Source organism: Balaenoptera borealis (assembly GCF_965194805.1).
Source record: "Balaenoptera borealis genome assembly, chromosome: 4".
NCBI classification, from domain to species: domain Eukaryota; kingdom Metazoa; phylum Chordata; class Mammalia; order Artiodactyla; family Balaenopteridae; genus Balaenoptera; species Balaenoptera borealis.
The window spans coordinates 119,095,190-119,111,850 of NC_138861.1; the positions used below are offsets into that span (position 1 = coordinate 119,095,190).

At 45.2% G+C, this 16,661-nt stretch overlaps 1 protein-coding gene across 4 annotated transcripts in view; it reads right to left on the minus strand.

Moving 5' to 3' along the window:
- Positions 1–16,661, minus strand: part of LEF1 (lymphoid enhancer binding factor 1) — a gene marked incomplete at its 5' end in the record, with an annotated part of 126,321 nt that overhangs the window by 12,799 nt on the left and 96,861 nt on the right. For 2 of the 4 annotated variants that reach the window (XM_082389119.1, XM_082389118.1), the window contains 2 exons: positions 12,333–12,373; positions 13,039–13,087. In XM_082389119.1, coding sequence (XP_082245245.1) covers positions 12,339–12,373; positions 13,039–13,087 — 84 coding nt within the window. In that variant the 3' untranslated portion in view covers positions 12,333–12,338. The remainder of the gene's footprint in view (positions 1–12,332; positions 12,374–13,038; positions 13,088–16,661) is intronic. The other 2 variants (XM_082389121.1, XM_082389120.1) reach the window with 1 other exon arrangement.

A 16,661-nucleotide genomic window follows, 5' to 3' on the forward strand; every position in this document is an offset into this window, starting at 1 on the left:
TGACGATTTCAATTCCTATTCTCCTGCAAAATTAACCTTCCCCCATTTAACGGGAAAACCACACTACAGCTTTGTGATTTTTAAACTTGAAGCAGGGTAGAGATGCTTCACACAGGAGGATGGAAGAGCTGCGAAGGGCCCTGGCTTTCCAAGAAGACAGGAGCAGAGCCCGGGCAGGGGTGAAGGCAGCGCCCACAGGCTCCTATTCACACCGTGCTTGGGCTCACGGACTCTCAAAGGCCCGGACCCGGTTGCTCTTGCTGGTGAGGAATGGCGAGCAGCCCCGGGCCAGGAGCGCACAGCAGCTGGAGACCAGCGCTGTGGTTCAGAACAGACTGGCCTCAGCCGCCAGGAGCGTCTGTCTGCTCACAGAGACAAACTGTCCCTCTGCTGGGACCCGTGCCCACCCCAGCCTCAGGCTGACTCCGAAGCCAGACGGTCAGCGGCCTGCGTGGCCCTGCGGCGGCCTCCACGCTCCTGCACTGACCACTCATCGAGTCATCCTCTCTCCTCACGGCACCCAAAGTGCCTCCTCCTGCCCGCTTCTTGAGAGCATAACAACATAATTACTAACCCGATTCCGGCTGGCCAGAGTGGCCATTTGTCACAAGGATAATACGCGCTTCCCTGGGAAGAATTTCGACATCTCCTAATAAAGCCAGTGCTTTCTACAGTCTCACATTTCCCCACTGTTGTTTCATTATCTTAGTATCCTCTTATAAATCCTCCTGAAAAGTTGGTTTCAGAGCTGCTCTGTACAACTGCCAACCAAAAAGCGACTCTTCCCCACCGGGGATGCTCTCCTTATAGTGTAGCTGGTATTTAAATAAATGGGCAAGGAAATAAGGCACCTTATTTGAACCTGGTTGGTCCTTTAAAATACAGGGTCACCAGGGCAGACCAGTCTTACCCCCAGATGGGAGAACTGGGGGTAAAAAGCCTTGCAGTGTTGCTTTACAGACATAAAACAGGTCAAATCAAGATTCTTTTCAAGAAACCACAGGCATGAGGCTCGGGAGACTGGAGACTTCCCACATCTAAGTCTTCACGGGGGGCTGCAGCTGAAGCTGGGCCGGCCAGGCGAGCCCCGCGCAGCCCAGCCCAGCGGTGGAGTCGGCGTAATCAAAGCCGCAATTACCGCGCCCGCTTCAAAGGGAGCTCGGAGCCCCGTCTTACACGTCAGGCTTGGGCTCCCTCCGCCAGCGCTCACCACGTGGGCCATTTGCTGAGTGGGTGTGAAGGAAGCACAGGAAAACGCCCTCCCCCCACCGTCCAGCTGAAACCCAGGAAGCTCCACTCCTGGACCAGACTCCAATCCGGACAAAATATCCCACTAACCAAATGGAAGCTGGAACCCAAACAGGCAGAGTCGCGTATTAAGAGCCCAAGCGGTAAAGGGACATCTCAAGATTTCAAGAGGAACCTGCGTCTGGAAGACGACCAGCACTGACTGAGGCATTGGGGCCTTCTAGGCCTTGGCTCAAAAGATTTGAAGAGAGGGAGAGGGGAAATTCCTTCTTCTTAGGTGCAAACGTGAGCCTCCAACTGGGAGCCAAGCGCGTGGCCAGCCCATATCCTTGAGGTTCTGCGGCCCAGCCCCCTTCCCAGGCTGTCCCCCCAACAGGAGGGGCTGCGGAAATGAGCCCATTAGAGAGGCCGAGGTGGGTGTGGGAGGAGGGGCGATGCGTGACCAGGACCCACCGGCTCAGCTGGAGCCGTGCCTGTAACTTCACTTCCTCGTCCAGAAATGGTGAGTAACCCAAAAGGAAGGTGGTTGGAGTAAGAGCTCCTCCCTCCCCTTCCCAAATGTTACTAGCAAGGAGTGGGAAACTCTAAAATGTTTTTAGTTACGCTGTGAAATTTGAGGGGAGAGTATCAGAGATCAGTCTGTGAGAGATGAACAGAGGCAGAGGCTTTGCAAAGATCGCCCTCCTCACAGCGGCACACACCGCCTCATGCCTACTGCCTAAGTTGTTCTGCCCCACCTCGGGGCAGACGGACGGAAGCCTGCCATTCAGGGCGTGAACTCCCGTGCCGCACAAAGCCGCCTGTGTACGCAGGGAGCGGACTTCCAGAGCGGGCAGCGAGCGCGGCAGAGCTGGTCTGGCCCTGTTGTCCTAGAGGGAACTGAGGCATCTGGTTGTGAGCGGCTGGTGTGAGGGGCCCCTAGAGATTCCCCAGGCCTCCTCGTTCCCCATGGGTCACAGGAGCTGGTGAGGAGGAAGGAAGAAGGACAACGTGCGCTGGGTGCTGCTGTGCCAGGCGCTGGGACACGACGTCATGCGATCACGACAGCTCCGCTGACTTCAGCACGTTTACACAGAAGGATCCCGCTGCGGGAGGGGCGAAAGGCCTTGCTTAAGGTCACCCAACCTACAGGTGGCAGGATTAGCTTTTGAGCCCTAAACCTAAGTTCTCTCCACCACACCTCGGGGCTAAATTATCACTCATTTGCTTCTCCTCGCCCGCCTGCCTTCCGTGCCCATCACGAGTCAGCATCACTGTGGAGGTGGAGGTGGTCTCCATCTGGACCACTGCCCACCCCAAGAGGCTATGCTCCGCTTGAAAGCAGGGTGAGAGAACAAAGGGCCTAAGAAAGTAACTTTGAAACTTAAATCTCTAAGATGGAAAGTATAACCTACAAAGGCCACCTTCAGGTCTTTGAAAGTAAGTACTACCCAGTATTTGAGAAAAAGAAGAAATGATAACACGTGGTGAGGAAGGTTAGCGCGGACTCTTCCCTCTGCAGCTGAGCTAGTCCTGAAGTCCCAGCATCAAGCTCGTCAGTCCCCCAGTCGCCAGCCACAGCTCTGACACCAGATGATTCCCAGAACGTGGAGGAGGCAGGGAGGGAGGGAGGGGTCAGTGAGACAAGGGGTCACTGGCCCCGGGGTTGGATCCAGGTTATACAGACCGAGGCAGGGTCACTGAATCTGTGCGGTTCCTTCCCGTGCGGTTATTCAAAGCGTAACTGTGACCAGTGAAAGCAGACTTCGGCAATGCCGAGATGACGCTGAAGCAGGCCTGGAACTATTGATAAATTGCTCGAGGGGGAGATGCTGGTTTCCATCTGCAGCTAATGGTTTCTCTTCCTGATCAGCCCTTTGTGTCTCCCTGTGAGGATGTACACCACCATTGTTGGTTGGCTGGGCCTCCCAGTGTAGGTCTCACCCACTAGACCTTCACCTCCGCTGGGAACACTACCAAAACATTCTCGAGGAAAGTTTTGAATAAGAGACCCTCAAAACCCATCTTAATTCTTTAAAGTGCTTCAGGAGGATAGCCACTATGGAGACTCATCTACCCACCTCCAAATTCTTTATCCAGTTCACCTTTCTCTCTACAAGTTCTCCTGCCCTAAAAATGCTAACTTCACCTTCTAAAAATGAGGCAACAGAATGAGCACACACTTCTGTGTGTTTTTCCTTTCCACCGTCGTGTAGTACGAGTCTACGTGTCTAGGTGTATGGGGCCTAGGGAGGTGACAATGCGTTGTGGGTTCTGAGCATGAGCTCTGAAGACAGACTTATCCTGAGCAAGTTACTTGAACATGCCACACCCATTTCCCCGTCTGTGAAATGGAAATAGTTAAGTCGCTCTACCTCATAACGTGTGTTGAGGGGATGAAAGGAGATAATACATGTGACAGGCTTGGCAAGTACCTGGCATCTGAAAGGGCGCAATGAATGTTGGTTACTGCAGTGGGTGGAGACTTCTTGAGTGACAGAGAGACAGAGCCAGGTGTGAACCTGCCCCTGCTGCACACCAGCCACGTGGCCCTGGACAAGTTACTGACGTCTCCTCATCCCTCTAACAGGGCAGAGATCCCTCCCCGAACAGGGCTGCCTCAAGGACGGGATCGAGAGGCTTCGATTAGAGCACCCACGACAGAATACATGGTCCAGAAATGTTAGTTCCATTTCTGTTGTTCCAATCTCACACAGCATGTTCAGGGGGTAAAAGCAAGATTTATACTATTTACAGAACTTCCGGTGGAAAATTACGACCAATAGAGAATTCTGGAAAATCTCTCATGAAATATTACAAAATATCTTATAAAATAGAACGTCTGCAGAAACACACTGATAGCTGGGAAAAGTAATCCCAAGAGGGCAGCAAAAAATTTGTCATTATATTTACGGAGACTATATCTAAAAATTTAGAAAACTTCAGGTTAGATTTGACTTAGGACTTAAGCAAAAAAGCGGGCACTACTGTTTGACTGAGGTGCTTTCATTTTTTTTTCTCCTCATTCTGTCGAAAAGAACAGAGTGACTTTGCTAAGACTCACAAGTTCTAGGCAGGATCACCCCACTCCTCTGGATCTGCTGACGGGCAGCTTCAGACCCAAAGGACACAGCTGAGGAAAAGGAATTGAAAAGGCCTCAAGGTCTCACTGCAGTTATCAAGAAATTCAAGCAAAAAAAAAAAAAAGCATATTTACCCTTCCTAATAAGAGCACCCCCCCATACGCCAACTCAGGCCCCGTTTACTTTTAATGTATATATTATTCAAATAAGCTTTGTTTTCTGGTTCCCAAATCTACAAAATGGATCAGAGGGAAAACTACTTTAGGGGAGGGGTACACAGTCCTAGACAGAACAAGAAGACACAATAAATAAAGAGCAGATTTTTAAAGAACCCCCATTATTTGGGGTCATCTAGAAGGGTCAAATAGCATCCATTCCTTGTTACCATTTACCATATGGTACACTACACTGTAGAATAATGGCATGAGGTATTAAGAAATATTTAATTTTCATGTACTCTGGTGAAGAAAGAGGTGCACTCACAAGAGTGAAAATTAAAAATTACATGTGTTGATACTTAAAGAGGTAAACCTAGAGTTCTCTGGGAAACTCCGTTATCCAGAAGGATGATTCCCTCAAGTTCTGGATGGCTCAGTGAGAAAGGATTCTATCAAACTAAATTTGTCCAAAATAATTTTTTTATTCTATGAAGTATTAGAATAATAGCATGGATCTTAATTTCATAGGGCTTTCATGAACAATACTAAATATTACGTATCTCAGGAGGGTTGTAATAATGAGCCTCATTCTTCTCTCCGTCTACTATTATTTTTTAATGGCATGTGACCACTCTTGCTAGCCAAGGGTCCAGTTTCCTGTTTGTTTCCCAAGGCAACTTAAACACAATCCTAGCTCTTCTGACCATTAAAGAAAGAGGGGAAAAGAATTGATGGAAGGACACTGCAGCACAACAGAGATTTTAAAAGCTTTCACTGTATGTATGATCCTCTCCCAGTTCCTTCACGAATGCACAGTTGCCTAGATAAAATCACCCTGTCTGCTGATCTAACAGGCCCAGCCACCAGCTTATTAGTGAGCTGTAGTGGACGTCTGCTGGGTTGCAGCTTGCCTCCCTCTTGATTATCCCAATGCCAACACAGCCCCGGTGGGAGCGGTGAGCCCCCGACAGCTGTCTTGTACTGTGTGACCATCTGCTGTGGCCACAGTTGATTGCAGATGGGGGTAGAAGTTTGACCCAAGCTGGGCTAGCCAGAGTCCCTTCTCTGGAATTTGACTTTGTATTGGTTTATTTTCTGGCCACGCGGCATGTGGGATCTTAGTTCCCCGACCAGGGATCAAAAACCTGTGTCCCCTGCAGTGGAAGCGCAGAGTCCTAACCGCTGGACTGCCAGGGAAGTCCCCCTTCTCTGGAATTTGAAAGAGTTTTCTCTTTTGGAGACTGGTACTGTAAGAAAGAACATGTGAGCTTGAGGGGTTCTGGACACGTGGATCAAAGAACTGAGGAGGCCAATCTGCAGAAGGGGAGGATGTGATTTGGGGGAGGGGCAGATATAAGAGACAGCAAAAGCGTCTGGACAGTTTTCCAAGACCACCTTCTAGTACTCTCCTCGGCTTCCACACGATGGTCCTGTATCCTTAAATAGAGGTCCCTTAGCCTAGCAGGGGTTGTTTCTGCTCCTTGTGATCAAAAGGCTCTCATCATATGGGCAAGCATAAGGCATTCTGGAGAATGGTTAGAACCTGAAAACCTGCGGTCCACGCACAACTTAGTCTAGCTACACAGTGCCGTGAGGCTGCCATCTCTGCCTCAGACAGCGTGACCAAGGCTGCCCTTGCTATCAGTGTCTGAATTTTCCTGCTGAACGGTCTTACTAGGAAGTCCCTAGTAAGAACACTGCAGTCAAGTGTCATTGCCCTGTGAATTCTCTACAAGTTTTCCGCTAACTCATGACACGTTTCGCAGGGGTTTGCAGCCAGACGTAAGAGGAGGGGAACGCGGGTAGGCTACCACCCCAGGCAGGGACAGACCTCCGTGTCCTAGGCACAGCACACCTGCGATCCTGACAAGACAAATGACACGTCCACAGTCGTTTCCATCAGGATCCAGACGCTTGGCCAACTGGCAGGCGAGGCCCTGCACTGTCCGGGCCACCACTCAGAGGGCGCTCAGGAGCAGCCTGGGGACAGCACTGAGCCGGGTGCAGGTGGCCGTGCTGGTCTCCCGCCTCCAGATATGCGGCTCCCTTCCCGAGAGCTCCTGACTCTGCCGTCTCCTGTGTGCTTAGTGGCAATTCTAGGCTAAGTGCCCGACACACTTAGTGCCTAATCGTGTGACAAAAAGATGAAGGATGGAAAACAGGGCGTAGTTTTTTCACTTTCTCATTATCAAAGCCTTAATTTTTACTCTGAGACTTTGGACAAGCCTTACCATTTCTCTAGCTGCTTCCAACTTTACTACTCTGTAAGCACTTGGCTTTGCCTTCTAACTAGACATGCCAACCTAGGAACAAATACCCAGAGGCTCACTGATACTTAATGGGGGTGACTACATAAGTACTTAGGGAACAGAGTTCAGAGCAAAGATTAGGCAAAAGCATCAAGTTCCCCAGGGTGAGCTTCAAAAACTATACGAAATAAATGTTTTTCTCAAGGAGACCGCTGAAAATATTTAGACCTCTCCCTGAGTCTTAAGAGGACAGGGCTAAGTCCTGAGCTTCAGACAAGGTTCCTAGAAGACCTTCAGGGTCACAGTCTTCTCGCTAGTCCTGCACATGACTCCAGTCTATAATGGAAAGCTAGAGACAATTTTTTTAAAGATGTAAATCCAAGCACTGCACAATTAACTATTGCATTCTATACTGTACTAGAAATTACTTCTCCCATACACCTCTTGGCACCAAGGAAATAAAGGCGAATGTTTTTATTTAGTAAAAAATATATATTAATTTCTCAGTTCAGCAAGTGTGCAAGCTAAAGATTATGCCAAGGCTAAAATCATAGTGTACAGAAGTATGTCTGTATGTGAGTGCCTATATGTATCTCTGGGTGCGTTTAACCAGAGATTTTTTGCTTTTTAAAAAAAGATAGCTTGTTTCTACTTTTAAACTAGACCTTTGACGTTATATAATCAAATGAAATACACTGAAATATCATAAGAATATCTTTTCAATCTATATAACTTTAAGATAGTGGACTTTTTATGTTTTGCTAAAGTAAATATTAGTAAACCAACCTGTAAAGTTTTTAAGTTAGTAAACTCAGAATGATAATTCTCTCCAGCTTTTCAAAAATTCTAATTCTTTGCTTCTTTATGAAGCTTGATTAAGTCAGGAAGAAAGGGAAGTTCAGTATTTGATGATAATCTCTGACTTCTGACAAACTCTTGACGTTACATATTCCAAATGAAACGTGCACCAAAATACTGGAAACTCAAAGCAACTCGATCATTGTTCTGTCAAACTCAAGAATTCCCCCATGACTGGACACGCAAGTGTTACCTCCTGCAGGAGGCCTTCCTTGATCGCGCTCTGATTTCCGTCGTCTTTGTTTTTACACACTGCGCTGTATGCACTTCCTTGGTAGCATAAAACATATTATTTTATAATTATCCATTTGTACGTCTGCATCTTCTTAAACAGGGAGCGCCTCTGGTAACGGACAGGGTCCGTTTAGCAAGTAACCCCACTGCCTAAAGTAGTTCTTGACTTGCAGGAGTAGGCCTCACTGGATGTTGGCAGAGTGAATAAACAAACAATTGGCATTTTATGATACTGGCCTTCACAGGAGAACGTGTGTAAGTCTCACTGCCTGAGGCCCTGGGCTCCCAGCTCCCACAAGTGGCAAGTTAGTTAGTTAAAAAAGCTAAGGATGAATCTGGATTTCTTGAATGATCCCACAGCTTGGGGATCACCTCCAACTTGGAGGAATGTCTTTTAAGGATCCCGTTTCCAATAATCCTAAAGAAGTCTGCTGCAAGGTGTTGAGACTGGGTTAATGCTAATTTCTTTGTTTCAACTTGATTTCGCCAGAGTGAATATTCTTATAGGATACACAAAAGTAGAAGCTCACAGGGAGATGGGGACACAGCTGGGTATATGAAGCAACTGCAAGGGCATTTCCCACCAATGAAATGAGAAAGTATTAAGTGAAACTCATGTCTTTCAAGGAACAGAAACAAGTTTTCAGAGGGCTTTTTGGTTCACAGAGGCGTCTTTTCCTGATGGGTGGGGTCTTTTCCTTATAGTCCACTGTCCCACTCTAGTTCAGAGTAATGAGAGTTCCCTAGCATTTGAGCTACATCATGGCTGTCTAAGCTCAGTGATCTACTAGGAACTTCCTTTAAGGGCAGCAGGATAACGTTAAGTTGCGCTGTGCGGAAAGAAACCCTCTCAAAAGTCCCTTCACGTTGGAGTCACGGCATCCTCCCTGTCTGGGCACCGTGCTCCGTTAGCTTTACCTTCCTGCAGGGAGGGCCGTGACTTCAGAACTTCCCTTCAGAACTGAAAGCAAGTCCTGTGAGCTTTCACAGACACTATGTGCAGGATCAAGTCTAATCAAACATTTCATCTGTCTGCGGCTTTTTTCTAAGGTGGAGCCAGCAATAGCGGGACCGAAGTCTGGCAAACAAACAAGGAGCCACATGATGGCATCAGTGGGGAAGCAAAGCCCCAGACTAGAGGCAGTGCTTGTGGGCACTCATCCTGTGGAGGAGGAGGGTAGGCAGGAAGTGACCTATACAGGACTTGAAGAGCAAGCACATCGTGGGCAAGTCGTTTTCAAGATCATAAGGTGCCTTATAGTTATACAGAGCCACCCAGACCTAGAATGAGGACGACAAATTAGTAAACAAAAAAGAGACCCGAGTCCCTTTACTAACACTGGGAGGCAGTGCAGCCCGCGGAAGCACAAAGCAGACCAGGACGTTGGGACCTGATGCAGCCGGGAGCTTAGAGGCCAGCAAAGCGCCCCTTTCACTTGTGCCGAGGAACCAGTCTCCGGCTTAAACCTACTGCGCCAGGCCATACAGCACAGGGAGGGCTAATGTGAGAGCCCGCGTGGCCTCACTCCTCTAAGCTCTTTCTACAGGGTGCCCTGTTGGCCTGGTCTTTCATTCAGAACAATACACACAATACCCTCCAGGGAAAACAACTGGTTATCACTGAGTGTCACCTCCTCAGAAGGGCCTTTCATGATCTTCAAGCCAAAGCCGACCCTCAAGTCACTCCCTGTTTTATTTTTATTATAGCACTTACACTTTCCTGTTTGTTTTAAATCAACTCCTCTGCCCGAGATGTAAGCAGTACAGAGCGGGGACCTTCTGAGCCTTGTTCGATGCTGTATTTCCAGGTATTATGGAGCTAACTGGCATTTATAAAGTGCTCAATAAATGCGGAATAATGACTAAACAAGTCAACTACTACACAGATAGAAGTTTCTGAATTCCTAAAACAAAGAAGGGGATGGGGAAACAGTAGGGATAGTATCATTCCTAATTTTCGGAAATCTTTACGAATGCAAATCTGACCTTCTCTCCGCTTAGTTATTCTTATCAGATGACTGCCAGTGCCGCTCTCTAAGACAGGATAGTGGGGAGGACAGAACTTCAAAGGCTGCATGACTGATCCAGCAACGAGAGGGGAGCGGGACACTGGAGACTCTGATTAAGTGCAGCCCAGCCGACGGGAGCCTCACTGGTCGCTGGTGAAAATTTTTTTCTTGGGGGGGGGGGGGAGACTTTGTTGTGTTTTTCTGGGGCAGGGCAGAGGGGACACACCTTGACCTTTAGAAAAACAAGTAAGTGACAAGAAAACACCATGATCACTGTAACATGATTTTAAAAAGAGATATTTGGGATACATTCTAGGACAAAAATGCATTCAGCCTAATCGTCTACTCTAAAATACTATATAATGTTAATCATTAAGGACACTAAAACCAAATATCAAAGTATGAAGCAGAGAAATACATTTTTGCATGATTTTTAATAGAAACAGCATTGAAGATTTTGGTGCAAACAGAGGACAGAGTAAAATCAGCGCATGTTGGTCCTTAGCACGGTATGCTTATAAGGGTTTTCTGTTTCGAGGCAGAGCATAAAAAGGGCTGCTGTCCATACCTAAGTGTTTAGTCATTAAAAGGACAATAGTCTTCTAAAAAAACGCAAAGAAGAAGTACAAGAGCATGTGGTTGCTACTAAAATTACTTCTAAACTATGATGCCATGAGCACCTGGGGGCAGAGCCTGTGCTCCTATAACCAAGCTGGGGGGCCAGCTCAGAAGAGGTCCTCAATTAATAGCCATTAAGTTGAATTAAATATGAACATCATCTGTGATATTATCTTTCTGATATCTTGTTTGGTCACCTGTATGAAGGGCTGATCTTCTTTTTACCTGGAGAAAAGCCTACCACTCAGCGCTAGTTTAGAAGACTTTTGATATCATAAAAGAACAATGATGACATTTTGAAGAACCTGGGGAACGTGAATAAGGATGAGGCAAGTTTCACAGAGGAGAAGGCAGCTGCATCAGGTCTTGGGGGTGGCGTCTAGGGAGGGAGGGAGGCCACATACGATAAACAAAGAGCCCTAGCGGGTGGCGGTTACTGTTCCCATTTTACAGTGGAGGAAAATGAAGATTAAAGAGCGCAAGCAGATTGCCGGGGCAAACAGCTGATGCAAAATTCGTATCTATTTGGTATCAAAATCTCTGCAGATTCCCCTGGGAAAGTCCGCTGAAATTTGAGCACCAAAATTAAGTTCTGAAAGATTAAGCGGTCATCTGGTTCTAGTCAAGAATGAAGTGACCCGCAGGCTAATGCTCTTCTCCTAAGAAACACCACCCTCAGGCAGAGGAAACGGGCTTTCCAAGCACAGGGACAGCACGTGCAGCAACCTCCATCTGCCTCAGGGACGGCAAATAGTTTTGTTTGGACTGAGCCCAAGACGCATGGTTGGAGGTGAGGCGGGTCAGAGAGTGGAACCCCCAGGACAGGGTAGACGCAGATCCACACTGACGTGGTCTGCACTGCGTCCCTCAGACAGTGGGCTGACCGTTTTTAAGTCGGGAAGTGACACAATCCGTTTGTGTTTCAGCAGATCCCTCTGGGAGCAACACAGAGGATGAACTGGCAGAAAGGAAGTCTGGAAGCAGGAAAATTATCCAAAGTCTTATTACAATAATCCAGATGGAAAGTCTGAGCACCTGATCTTGGGCTATGAAACTGCTGAGTGTGAGAGGAAAGACTCGAGACAGACCCAAAAGATAGAGCTGACGGGACTGGGAGGTGGGTTCCTAGAGAGAATAGAATCAAAGGGAGCGCCTCTGAGAAGAACTGTCACAGTGTAGACACACTGTGAATTCAAAGCCTAGCAAAGACTGAGGCAATTTACAAAGCCAGGTTCCCGCCAGGGATGGTGGTCAAGTGGTCAAAAATCAAATAACTACAATAAAAAGAAATGAAATAAATATCACCTATAAAGATGAGAGTGAGATCTAGCAATGGTTACCAATAAAGAACTTGATAGAATACAGTTCATAAGTCCCCATGCCACATTTTTAAATCACAGAAAAAATGAAGCATCCCTCTCTTTCTCACTAGAAACAAATATATTACTTTTAAGCCTCTATATGTCATCTCAACTGAGAAAAAGTCTCTATACCACAAAACCTTCCAGGTCCTGGGCCAGCCTGAGCTCCTCCAATGCCGCCCTGGGTTTGCAGAGTAAGATGGCATTTTGCCGGTTTTTGTTACTTGTTTGTTTCTGAAGCAGGCAGATTTGCCACTGGTCAGTAAGGAATGGCTGACAAGAGTTAGGGGAAAGGGAATGGAGAAAGATTAAAGGGGCAAAAAGGGGAAGAAGAGAAGAGAGAGACACATACTATATTGCAAATCCATAGCCGGTATAAAAACCATCAGATGTTTTAAAGCACTAATTTGATTTTGATGGCCTTTCCTCTTTAAAGGAGCAATGCTGAATGGCATCAGTATGAGCAAGAAGATTCACAAGCAAGTGCCTCTGTTTATAACTAATGTCAGCAGTAGGACCAGAGAGTCGTTCTTACCATGTTTCAGATGTAGGCAGCTGTCATTCTTGGACCTGTACCTGCAGAAAATTGTGTCTTTAACAAATTTTTATTGAAGAGGTTTTTGTACATTCCAAATACGTAGTAGCTACAATATAATGTGGACCTGTCTGCTTTACTTTTTATGGTTCTTATACCAGCCATTTTTATTTGTGCAGTACAAGTAGAGGCCTTATCTTTTATGAAAGAAAAGGGGAAATAAACTGGACCTCACTGATTGATGCCTTGAATTAATGTACACGAAAGATAAACCCTATCACCATGTTTTATATTTTTAAATAACCCCAAACCACAGAAAAGATTCTCAAGGGGATATAAGGTAGCATATCATAGAGTCATCATAAAAAACTGTATTGTAAGGAGTTTTGCAAAAAGAAGAACAGAAGTGTTAAAGCAAAGAGAACACAGACAACAAAAGCAAAAACAAAACCTTAAAAACAACCACAGTTAACAACCAGGAATCCAGGTGACAGGGTTTGCAAGAGCTTTTTAGGTGTACCTTCACATAGTCACATTTAAAAGAAAGGTCTTTCAAACATTTTTAAAGAATCTCAGGAAGAAAAGCAGAGTTCAACAATCATACGTTACAGCTGAAGAATAAAGCAGCGTGTAGAAAGATGCAGGCTACTTTAAAAGGTGCTTGTCAGAAGCATGAGAATTGGCTGGAAAGTCACATGGTGCCTACCTGATGTAGATTCCTGTAGTTTCTCTCTCTTCCTCTTCTTTTTCTTACCCTGGAAGAAGACAGGCACATGTTCATGTTATAGACTGTACTGTGAACACATGGATGAACGTGATACAAAAGGACCAGCAGGCGGTCAACCAAGAGATCAAGATGCCTCATTATATGTCTCTCTTTACCATCTGTACCTAGAAACAGGGCAAGAGAAGGAAATTCTTATCTGTGACCTCTGTCTCTATAGCTTTGCATTTAATGTCATCAGTACTGTACTGACGTTGGCGGTGGCCATACACACACACACACACACACAGGATGATGATGTCCTAGGGCTGTGGCCACAGACCCCCCCCCCCACCCGCCCACCTTCAAGGAAAGCCCGCTTAATAAGGAGGCACTCCTTTTACTGCTAACCACCACACTTAGGACCCACTTCTGGTAGTATTGATGATAAATCCTCCTTACTGTGAATTCCACCATCTAATTAAAAATCCACAATGTTAACTGAGGCCCCTCAGCTCCCATGGCACAGACAAGACATAACTGAAGACAGTAGTAGAAGGGTAAGATAGAACCTGAGAAAACTTAGAAGGTAACTTTAAAGACTTATTTATGGCAGTTAAGGACCCTGCTTCCTAAAACAAACACGATAACGTGAATATGCTTGCAATTTAAAATACATTTCAAAATCATCTTAATCACAAATTTATAATTTTAGGTCCCATTGATAGTAGTTTAATTTTCTATTTTTCTTCATAATTACTTTCCCCTCAAAAAATAATTGTAATAGGGCATAGACACAGTATATATTTGATTTATATGAAAAGTAAATGACCAACCTGGATTAGGATGGTCTTTTCATATAAGTGTCATAGGACACATATCACATCCAGTATCTCTATCTTACGTCTGCTGTAATAATCACATTCACAAAAAGTAAAACCATAAGATTATATTGAGTATATTGTATGAATATATAAAACTATCTATTTTTATGCACCTCAAGATAGTTTTTCTTCATGTCACATGACCTGACCATTGAGGCTTTATATCTTTGGAAAGTTGACTGAAACTATCCTCACAAACACTAAGGCAAACAACAGATATTAGTGACCTGGGGAAATGGCATATCAAAAATAATGGAGTCTTCTTTCAGAAGATTTAAGGTGCTCCAGGAGGAGGGGAGCAGACAAAGGAAGGGCATGCTTCTCAGGGGTATCTGCTATCTCCCTTTCAAATGCAACGACTGTGGTTTCCAGAAGGTGCAATAAAAGCTTGTTTCCTGTGTCTGGAGCCTTCTTCCTCACCTTCTTCTAGCTCCCATTTGCCCTTTAAGACTCACCTCAGGTGTCATCTTGTCCAGGACCCTTCTCTCCCCACCACCTCCACCCCCACCTCCCGTCCCCCAATGTCAGCCCCAGGCAGAGCTCACCACCATAACGTAACTCCGCACAGGTGTCATGATGGGCTGTGGCCCTGGACCCCTCAGCCACGTGGCTATCGGCTCCCATGAGCACTGCCCGAGTCTCAGCACATCTCTGCCACCCAGCACATGCCTAGCACGTGCCTAGAACATGCGACCGTTCCCTGACATGTCAGACTGATGTTGCTTTGTGAAATAACCTGTACTATATTTTAGGTATACATCAGTGCTTCAAGAGAACTTACATTTATGGTAGACAAAAGGACCTAAGGAGTTTGGATGTATTCATGTCAGCTTAACACAAAAACAAAATTCATGTGTAGTAAACACAAATAAAATTTTCATTAAAATCATATATAGTACTTGGGTTTTAAGCACTACATTTAAAAGCTCTAATAATATAAATATAATAATACACCTAAGAAAATATGTGCACTGATTTACGAAAACCAGTTATAAAAAATGAAAGTTAGAAAAACGAAGTTATAAAATCTATGATGCCATAGAATAGGACAACTTAATACTAAATCATTGAGATATATATTTAATATGATCGCAGTGAGCATCAGGATAGCATTCTGACAATGAAATGCTAAGACACAGGGCATGCATCTTATTTAGACTGTATTCCTGTACTCTTATTTTAAGAATACTGGGGCTTCCCTGGTGGCGCAATGGTTGAGAATCTGCCTGCTAATGCAGGGGACACGGGTTCGAGCCCTGGTCTGGGAATATCCCACATGCCGCGGAGCAACTGGGCCCGTGAGCCACAACTACTGAGCCTGCGCGTCTGGAGCCTGTGCTCCGCAACAAGAGAAGCCACGATAGTGAGAGGCCCGCGCACCGCGATGAAGAGTGGCCCCCGCTTGCCGCAACTAGAGAAAGCCCTCGCACAGAAACGAAGACCCAACACAGCCAAAAATAAATAAATAAATAAATAAATAAATAAAAAGAATACTGTAATATCTTTAGCTAAAGTGATACCACTTGATTGACTTCTGTTTGCCTTAGTAATTAATAGGCTTATTTTGATTGTTATAAACATTTTAAGTAACAAAGCTGGGCTTCCCCTTCATTCAAAGAGATCCTAAAATCAAGTTACGCAAAACAATTTCCTTTAAAAGTTGCGCAGAGGAAAATCTTTAAAGGTAAATTCACATAACACTGGTTTTCTTTAAAACTACTCTCTTCCCGTCTCTCCACATGGAGAAAAGGGGAGAGAGCAAGAGGGAGAGAACATGTGTTTCTTTTATCTCTTCTTAAAAGTGGAAACTCACTCCTTAAGGATCAGAAACAGAAACTTCACTCAAAGACATGATATCATCCATATATGTGGAATCTAAAATACAACACACATAAATTAGGAGGTTGGGATTAACAATATACACACTACTATATATAAAATAGATAAGCAACAAGGACCTACTGTATAGCACAAGGAACTCTACTCAGTACTGTACAATAACCTATATGGGAAAAGAATCTGAGAAAGAATAGATATATGTATACATATAAGTGAATCACTTTGCTGTACACCTGAAACTAACACAACATTGTAAATCAACTATACTCCAATATAAAACAAAAATAAATAAATAAATAAAAAGAAGGATGAGTTTGAAAAAAAAAATATAACACAAATGAACATATCTATGAAACGGAAACAGACTCACAGACATAGACAACAGACTTGGTTGCCAAGGGGGAGGGGGCAATGGGGAAGGGAAGGATTGGGAGTTTGAGATTAGCAGATACAAACTATTATATATAGGATGGATAAGCAACAAGGTCCTACTGTATAGCACAGGGAACTATATTCAATATCCTGTGATAAACCGTAATGGAAAAGAATATGAAAAAGAATATATATATATGTATAACTGAATCACTTTGCTGTACAGCAGAAATTAACACTGTAAGTCGACTATACTTCAAAAAAAAAAAAAAAAAGACAGTCAACATGCAACACTAAATCTATGCAAGGTCACAGCACAGCAAAGCTCTCCCAGAGGTCAAAGAAGGAAGGCCACTCTCCCCTATAAGGCCAACCACATCCAAAAGAGATCCAGGACAGGGTTAGAGGAAGACACTTCTGAAACCCTTTAGGTGGGGGACTGATCTTCCCACTTAAAGGGCATCACGAAGGCTCTATCCAGAAAATACTAATTACGGCCCAGAGGATGGAAGCCCAGTTCAGGGAGAAAAG